This window comes from Charadrius vociferus, unplaced genomic scaffold (assembly GCF_000708025.1).
Source record: "Charadrius vociferus isolate BGI_N301 unplaced genomic scaffold, ASM70802v2 scaffold806, whole genome shotgun sequence".
In the NCBI taxonomy this organism is placed as follows: Eukaryota; Metazoa; Chordata; class Aves; order Charadriiformes; family Charadriidae; genus Charadrius; species Charadrius vociferus.
Genome location: NW_009649038.1, coordinates 233,463 through 242,788, shown reverse-complemented (window position 1 = coordinate 242,788; position 9,326 = coordinate 233,463). Strand labels below are relative to the sequence as shown.

General features: G+C 37.5%; 1 protein-coding gene across 1 annotated transcript in view; it reads left to right on the top strand.

The window, feature by feature from the left end:
• The window catches only part of SPATA5 (spermatogenesis associated 5), a 200,689-nt gene that overhangs the window by 7,142 nt on the left and 184,221 nt on the right, over positions 1–9,326 (top strand). Inside the window, exons 5-8 of the mRNA XM_009887890.1 lie at positions 1,107–1,236; positions 1,892–1,948; positions 2,807–2,930; positions 4,237–4,492. Of these exons, the coding sequence (XP_009886192.1) occupies positions 1,107–1,236; positions 1,892–1,948; positions 2,807–2,930; positions 4,237–4,492 (567 nt within the window). The remainder of the gene's footprint in view (positions 1–1,106; positions 1,237–1,891; positions 1,949–2,806; positions 2,931–4,236; positions 4,493–9,326) is intronic.

Here is a 9,326-nt window from a genome sequence, read left to right as displayed (position 1 = left end):
CAGCTCCATTTCTTGCCAGTGCTGGAACCACCACATGAGGGAGCAGCACATGCTTTAATGGACTGTCGTGAAGCAACCTGTCTGTAAAGACACTTTATTTCTATCCTCTGTCAGCAGATATTTTTGAATATATTAGTTCTTAAGATTCGGGCTTTCTGTCCGCACCAGCTGTATTATTCTCTGTCACCATTGGGATGTGACCTGTCCTTCAAGCATCATTCCCTGTCTGATATTGCAGTACACAATCGATGTTTCTTTGGTCATGTTTCAGCAATGTCTTTTGTGCCAGGGTCAGTCCTTGGTCTCTTCTTTTTGCTTTCTAATTTTTTTACCTTCTGTTTTCGGCTTTAATTTGGCTTTGTTTGGGCTTAATTTCCCCATTTAATTTGGCTTTGTTGGTCTGAAACGTCTTTTTTTTTTTTTTTGGCTTTTTACCTGGGATCATAATAATACTTCATGCAGTTACCTGTAGTTTCTGTCCCATTTTAACTGTTCACAGTAGTACCTTGTTCTTCTAGTGTCCCTTATGTTCTGTGCCTGAATGTTTTTGTCTGTTTCGGCTCTTAACATTTGCCATTAAAGAGGCAAATTCATCCTTTTGATGTGTATTTTTCATCTTTTTACAAGTATTCTTGAATCAAACCTCATGCTATTTCTGAAATTTTTTGGAGTGTTGAAGAGAAGTGGTTTTCTGATGTTGGAAATTTGTAATCATGAAAAACTTAATCTAAGTACATTCATGGATGTTAGGTACTCAGTCCAATAATTTTTTTGGGGAAAAAAAAAACCTCAGACAAACACCACAACACATAGGGAGAGTTATAATGTTGATCTACTGAAAAATATAACGGTTTAAATAGTTGCTTTTTAAACAGAAACATTTGGAATTTTAAAGTGAAAAATGTAGATGTATGCCCCATGTAAGTGCGGTCTTCCCACTGAAAGCCTACAATTTTATCAAAATGATATGTCTGTTAAAGAAGTGAATGCTGAAGTCAAGTTGTAATTGGCAATAACTGGGACAGTGAAATGTGCAAGTGCAGGTTGTTCACTCCAGCATTTATCACAAATAACTTTCTTCTCTGTGTGCTTGTGCTTGTTTAAAGGAATCCCTCCTCCTAGAGGAGTGCTATTATATGGCCCTCCAGGTACCGGGAAGACTATGATTGCCAAAGCCATTGCAAATGAGGTTGGCGCTTATGTTACTGTTATTAATGGTCCTGAAATAATAAGCAAGTAAGTCCACCCAATTTATTTTCATTAATTCTATAAACATATTAGCCCAAAATCTGCCCTGGCATCTGTCCATTGTGGATAGATGTAGATGTAGAATTGGCTGTGGGCTATCTGCCCAAGAAAGTCAAAAACAAATGGGAAAGGGTTCTCTCAAGTAGGGCTTATGTTTCTTCTTGTAATAAAAGAGGTTTATTGGATTTGGCCAGGAAATTTGTGTAAGGCATGGACTAAATTAAAGGAGGGACTAAAACTGCATCTGCAATTGCGCGTCAGTTAGTTCTACAACAAGAACGACTTGTTAAAGCATATTTGAAATTAAGATGACACTGCATAGATTAATGTCTCCAGGGAACTAATTTTTTTTTTTTTCCCTTTCAAAATATAGATAAAATTGTTTCTAACACAGAAGAGAAGCTTTTCCCTTTGATCTTTCTTTTTTTTCCTAGTTACAAGATGGTTATATCTTTGCCTGTGCCCCATTTTACCTCAATGTCCTTCTTGTCCTTGTGGAAGTAAAGACTACTGTAGATTTGCATATAGTTCAGGACTTTGAAAGCGTGTGCTATAGCTTTTTGGAACACATGAGCAGTAATTTTCCAAGTTGCCTGGAAAAGACCAAAAAATGTTTTTTATTAAAATATTTTAATTATTATAGGTTTTATGGGGAGTCTGAATCAAGATTGCGTCAGATATTTGCTGAAGCTTCTCTGCGGTATGTTCTTTTGGATAATTTTATTCGCTGTCACTTATTTGCGGTATTGGTTCCAGCATTAATGTTCTTAAAAGAAAAACATTTGCAAGAATCTTTGAATTGTAATTTTTTCCTGCAGTGGTTTATAAAAGGAAATAAATTTGTTTATATAGAGCTTAGCTAGAAGGAAAGCAGTGAAATTCTAGTATGCCTATTAAATGCTTTTGGACACTACCCTCTTTAAGGGACTGTTGCAGATGGTGCCAAATCACTCAATCTGTATCGTTAGTGTATTGTACACTTATTTCAACAGATGGAAGCATGAGCCAAAGTTTCACCTGGATCCAAATTTTTCTGTCTAGTTTTATCTTTGGAGACCAATGTAGTACTGTGCTGAGACATGGAAGTCAGCTCTAAATGAGCTAGTGTTGGTACTGGATATAGCTTGTCTCTGGGTTAGGGTCGCATTCTGCCCAAATTTATTAGACTTGGTTAAGGCAGACTTTAGTCTTCTAGATTATTGTTGTTCGTAATGCATTAGCAAAAGACTATCGGATCCTGTATTTGTAGAAGCGGCAAACAAAACAGTCTTTTTACTCATGAAGGTGGTATATTTAGTGTTGAGTCTTTGGGAGAGAGTTGTAGAAGGTAGATCATCTTAAAGATATTAGTTATCTAATACATTAGTCGTTTTAATTACCTCTTTGAGTAACACCGTATTCAGGGTTGAAACATTCAGTTGCCTAAAGGAGTAGAATGCTTGTTAATTTTTGTAGGAACTGGTCATTTTCAGTAAACAGCTTTGCACTTCTCTGCCTTCTCTGTTTTAAATCTTCCCAAGTGCCTTAACGTTTTTTTTTTCCTTTTTTTTCTTTCCAGTTGTCCCTCCATTATATTTATAGACGAGTTGGATGCCCTCTGTCCAAAGAGAGAAGGGGCTCAGAATGAAGTTGAAAAGAGAGTTGTTGCTTCATTGCTGACATTAATGGATGGCATCGGCTCAGTAAGTAGGCTGTACTGCAACAATTAATGTGTATGGGGACTAGCTGAACAAAGTAATTTTGCTTCTATAATGCAGCCAATTTTAGATGTGTCATTTGGGAGAAAAGAAGATAGGCTGAGGTGAGACTTTATATAGTAACCAATGCTTTATTGGATACTAAGCAGAAGACATAGGAGGGGAATGTCTCCTGATAACTGTGAGATTAAAAGAAAGTAAGTTTTCTTCCATTCACTGTCTTTCCTTTGCCTTCTCCCACTCTTGTAGTTTTGGAAATAAAACTGAAATTCTAGTGATGGCCCATCAGTGAACTAAGCTAGGTATTGCTCTGTAATCAGAGTCATCAAAATACTTCTGGTGATATGTAGGCTGCATTATTAAAGGCAGCAACAGATATTTTGAGATTGCCATAGTAATATTTAGGACATAAACAAAAGCCTGCTGAAGAAACAGTAAATTTAGTTCACCCAAGTACATTATGGATTAAACCCATAAAGTTTGCCAATCTCTCATCTATTATTTTATGATTATTAGCAGGAAAGATCAAAGAAATCTGTCCACAGTATGAAAATAAGTTTCTGCTGTTTATGTAATCTGCAAGTTTCTCATTATTTTCTTGCATTATAGTTCAAGTTGCCCAGTCTGGAGTTGTTGACAGGCAGAATGTATTTTCCGATGGCAAAGGCTGATGGATATTCTTCTTGGAGAAAGTGCTTCATTCACAAAAAGAGAATGGCACTGCAGGAGACCTCCTAGCTGATTTTGCCTTACTCTAAAAGTGCAAAAGCAGAGCTTGAGGAAATTGGTTAGGATTTTTCACCTTGCTTTTCATCTGAACTTACAGGAAGCTTTATAACCTCCTATCTCTGCTGGTTTAAATGATTAAATGATTTGTTTCCCAACCTTGTTTATTCATGGTCTGTTGATACCTTTTTGTTCTTGTGCCAATGCTGCCTTTTAGCTTAAACACTTTTTCTTTCCTTGGTGCTTACTTTCCTGATACAGGAAAGCAGGTTCTTGGGGATTCACGTGTGAGACACTGGGATGAGGGCATCTTGGAGTAAAGTTTCTCTTGTATTAACTATGTGTCCGTGCAGCCTATAGTATTGCTAAATTGCAATTAGGGATAGGTTGGATGGATCGCTTGTGGGGTATGTATTCTCAAAAGTTTGCTTTGTTCCTTTAGAGCTAGCATCAGGATTTTAGTGTGCGTAATAGTTTGGAAAAGTAAGCAAGAAGTATGTTTATAAGCTGCATGACATTTGATTGTATTTTAAAATTAATATTTTGTGTTGTTTGATGCCTTCAGGAGGGCAGTGAAGGGCAGCTCTTGGTACTGGGAGCCACTAATCGTCCTCATGCACTGGATGCAGCACTGCGCAGACCTGGGCGTTTTGATAAAGAGATAGAAATTGGAATTCCTAATGCCCAAGACCGTCTGGACATACTCCAAAAGCTTCTCAAGAAAGTTCCCCATTCACTCACAGCAGCGGAGTTGGCGCAACTGGCTGATAGTGCACATGGTTATGTGGGTGCAGACTTAGCAGCCTTGTGCAAGGAGGCAGGTAAGACTGTGTATCTTATTTAGGATCTTACTTTATTGTTAGTCTCTTTATTTTGTTTAAAAAAAATAAAAATCCACAGTCTGTACTAATAGCTTTTAAAACAATGCGATTTAATTAATGTTTGTGTCAAAAAAAACATAGCCAATCCTGGAGTATGAGGAACACCAGTCTGCTCATAGGCAGATCAGAAGAACTCTTTTGAGTATTAATAGATTTTAAAATTGAATGTTAAGATTAATAACACTGGGGAATCCCCTGTGCCATTTCTAGCATATTAGATAGCTAGCTGTCTCTCCATAAACCGGTGGTTTAGTGAGTTAAGTGACATATCTCTAAGAGTTTTTCTACTCTAGAGCCTACCCTTTCCATACAAAAATCCCAAGTCGCTCGGGCTAGACAGCTTGTCCTGCAAGTCCTTGTTCCCAGGATGATGAGACTGTGGGCCTGAGTGGTATTTACTGTGGCTCCCTTCTGTATTTTGTGCCTGCATTTCGTTTGCCTGCAGATGAGGAGCTTGTCACAGGGGTTAGGGGACTGTGTGCACCTGGGTCGGATTGTGCAGTGGAGCTGGGAGAGCTGGAGAGCACACCCTGTGGGGGCTGGAAAGTGTCCCTGGGCATCCAGAACAGGCATAGCCCTGGAGAATTATCCACGCATCATGCAGCCAGGGTTCAGGATGTTCCAGGGAATACTTAAACACGAGTTCACTTCTGTTTTCATTGGATGAAATATTAAAAGTACGCTCTATCAATTACATTTTGCTAGAATGCGTCTACGCGGTTTAAGTGTTGGACTGTAAATTTACCCATGAGCAGCCTTTTAAAACAGTCTAGTCAAAATATGACTCTTCAGCTCTGCTTACGCATATTTGCTCCCTTGTAGTTGGCAAATACATGTTTGCTGTATGTGCTAGTTACTTTTATTTCATTTGGCGCTGGGACAGCTTCCTCTGGCAGTGGCACAGTGTACGGTTAATTCTTGCATCAGAATTAACTATGAAGATGACAGAAGTTTTATTAGGGGTGATGGCACCCAGAACAGCAAGGTTTTTACTTGTCAGTTTCCAGATTTTTAAGGGATAGTTCTCAAATAGGAATTTGTGTCCTTCTGTATGGATCAAGAAGAAAAAAATATGTACAGACGGAGACTCTTCTTTTTATAGCACTCTTCTGTTGGCTTTGGTTGTGTTTTAAGCTCTGTTTTAAGTTAGCAAACATTCTTTTAAAAACAAATATATACAAACAACAACAACAAAAAAGATAAACTCACTTTTTATTTTCCTTCCTCTGTGTTTTTGGAAGCCTGTCAGTCTGCCTGTGTCACAGTCCTCACATAGTAAATACTTAACTCATGTAACCTAAAATTTTCAGTGAAAAGCGTTGTGGTTTCAATTCCAAAGGTGACCCAGCCTAGGTTTACTTGTGCACGCGCACATTGATTCTGGACACTTCATCATGCAGCTGCAAATAGGCAACATCTATGCACTTCATGAGGGCCTTTTAGAAAATAAATTTTGAATGTTGTGCAAATTGAGCATTACATGCTATGTAGACCCAAAACTTCTGGCATCTACCTACAACTGTTTGCGGGACACGCTATTACTGGGAGCTTTGCATCCTAAGCCAGTGCTGGGAATAAGGGAAGGAGGATGTCTCCTTTCTATTGATCTTCTTTCCCAAAGTTTGAATCCATGTTAAATTTCTTTGTCGTTTGTTAACTCAGAGTGACCTCTGCTGGGGAGAATGCAGCCCAGCGCCTTTAACTCTTTGCAGCCCACGTGTGTTTTTCCTTTTCAAAGAGTTGCAGAAGCATGATTCAGTCAAAATATTACATAAGCTGAATTTAAATTGCTCGTAGTTAAGAAATGTCCTTAGTTGGATTCTTTTTATTCTGATTAAGCTCCTGGTACCAATTTTTTACATTAAATTTTCAACACCTTGTAAAATATTACTGCTTTCACTGGAGTGAAACTTAGAAAAGACTAGCTTTTATGAGGTAATATTTCTCCTCAGCAGAGCGGGGTTATTCCATGTGGCAAATTTTCCAATGTTTTGTCTAGTCTTGTTTGTTGTTCCAAGCAATGGGCTTCTATTGCTTCACTTAAACTGTGCCTTGGGCCAAGATAGCTTGCTGTCCAGGAATGCTCTCTGATATTCAGCCTAAGTTTTCCTTGTTTAGTTTCATCCCATTATTTCTATTTACATCCTTGTATTACACGTTCACTCTCCCTCCTTAGTGTTTACACCCTTCAGATATCTCCAGGCTGTTCTCATGTCCCCTACCTCCTCATTCATTACTGAGCCAAACTATAAATATTTAGTTCTTTTAATCTTTTCTCATAAATAAGTCCTTCCTGCCTTCTGAGAAATTATGTTGACTTTCTCTGAACTCCCTCCAGCTCCAGTTTGTCAATAACCTTTTAGTAATGCAGGGCCAGAATTGAACATAATATTTCGTATCTATATTACAACATAAAACATGATCTAAACATGTAGTTAAAGACTGCTGGTGTGCATTTCTAAATAACCAACATGCTTAAGATTCAGGCAATATCTGAGTTAAGAGTTCTTTCAGAAATTTTAAGGTTGCTTGTGCCACTTTCACATGATGTGTGTCCAAATAGAGGTGAAACATGAAAACTAATTTAAAAGCCGGAGTTTTGAACTCGGAAATACATGTTCAGTTTTTAGTATGAGATTATTGTTGCTTGCTAATTGTATTGCAGTAGTGGTCTTCAGGAGACTCTTGAGTCCTGGTTACCCCATTTATATCTTTAGGTACTTCCTTTGTGGCTGGAAAGCCTGAAAATTTACAAGCTAAAGATATTTATAGTCTTAATACAAAGTTTAGGTCATTTCCAAAGGACTCATCCTTCCTTATCTTTATACTTCAACTCTGCTTTTTTCACACACGTATAATTTGTGTATATACTGCTTATATAAACCAAGGGTGTAATAATTAACGTAACATGGTAAATGTAGTAATTGTAGGTCTATGATAGGCAAACGTTTCACTTTCACAACTATAGTTACATTTCCTAAGATACTTTATAATAAAAGCTTTGATGTTTGTCTTCCATATAATTCTGAAGTATGTGTATTAATGAAAAGTAAATAGCAATTGTAGGGTTAAACGTATTCAAACTGTTTTCTTGGCAGAACTTGTTTGTTCTCTGGTGCAAGACTTGCTTAGTGGTACTTCTGGGGTCAGACAGGCAAGTTTTCTATTCTGTTCAGCAACTCCACGTGTTTTTATGGAAGTAATTAAGAAGTTTTGGGAGCTGTTAATGTTTAGCTTGCACCGAATGTTTCTAGGCCCCTGTGTATATGGTGTGTACAGAGTTGCAGTGTTGTGTATGCTAGAATGGGCAAGGAGGACCACATCCTGTGGACATCAGCTTGCAACGGGCTCCTCGCGGTAGACTCTTGAGGACTCGAGTACCCTCTGAGGGATTCACATGCACAGAATTCTTTACAAGTAAAGGGCTTAGTTATATGTGCAGCTGAGACAGTCATACTCTTAAGATTGGGAGAGGTCTGCTGTGTCCTAAATTATTTACTAGGCTACCTTTTAGTATGAACAGTTGCCTTCTGAGTTGTTTTATCTCAAGCAGAGGCAGTGTCTAGAAGATAGACTCTGCCATATCCTGGCATATAATGTCAGTGTTTATATGCCCCTGAGATCCTGTTGCTTCTGCTTTAATTAATTGGCCACACAGTCTTTTATTAATTCCCTAAAAAATTATAATGGTTTTAATTTAACAACAAAGATAAGCACTGCACTTTTTTTTGGAAAAACATATGAAATGTTAATTATGTAGCAGGGATATGAATGGTATAAACTGTACTGAATGTTAGAAGATGCTTAGCAACAAAGGTTTCCAAATATAGCAATTTATTATAAACTTATCCTTCTATGGCTGCCTGTAGCATTTCAAGAGGGTGAATATAAATATAGCTTGATTTCTTCAAGAAGTGGGTTCAGTCATATTGTTTACAGAGAAAGGAAGTATTTGCTTTGTAAGTCTTAGAATTTATCTTGAACATCCTTGTTCATTACACATAATTTCAGTGTGCTGATATAAAACACTTGGACTGTGATAAGATAGCATCATGAGGAGAGGAAGAACAAATGTCTTTGTTTAAATAGCAGTCTCTCTTGCAATAACATCTATTTGGTTCCAGTGAGGATGCTGCACTGCAACCACTGAAAGTTTGAGACTTCTGTGAAAGAAGCACTAATTACTCTGTTTTGCATTAAAGGCTGATTGTTTGTTTGTTTTTTAACATTGCCTGACTGTAATACAGTAAAGGTATCGCCTTGCTTAGCCTCTAGGATTATAATGGTTCACTGGCTTGAGCTGGCTGTTACAAAAAATGTTACAGAAATAAGAAATTGAGCTATGTCTTTGACCAATATGAATCCGCATTGCTCTGCTGAATCTGTGAAGCTACTTGCACAGATGTATGATAAGGTCTGTTGTTTTATGGTCATAATTTTCAGTGCTGTTCTTTGGAGATCTTATTGTCTATGGTATTTGTTTGGCTCTTTTATTATCCCTGTGTTGTCATGAATTATACAGCTAGAATGGAGAGTCTTTATGCTGTTTAATTGATAGCTTTGTATATCGATTATATGTAGATATTAGATCTGTAAAAAATATAAGTTATTTAGGGGTATATGGTGCTTGGCTTTTGTTGGAGCTGAGAAACTTCCTGCTCTATCTTTTATGACACAAAAAAAGAGTTAATGCAATCCACTGGCATTAAAATGAAGGAAAAAAAAAAAAAAAAAAGTAAATGAAGGGCTTGCTTCGAGGATTTTTTTTTTTTCC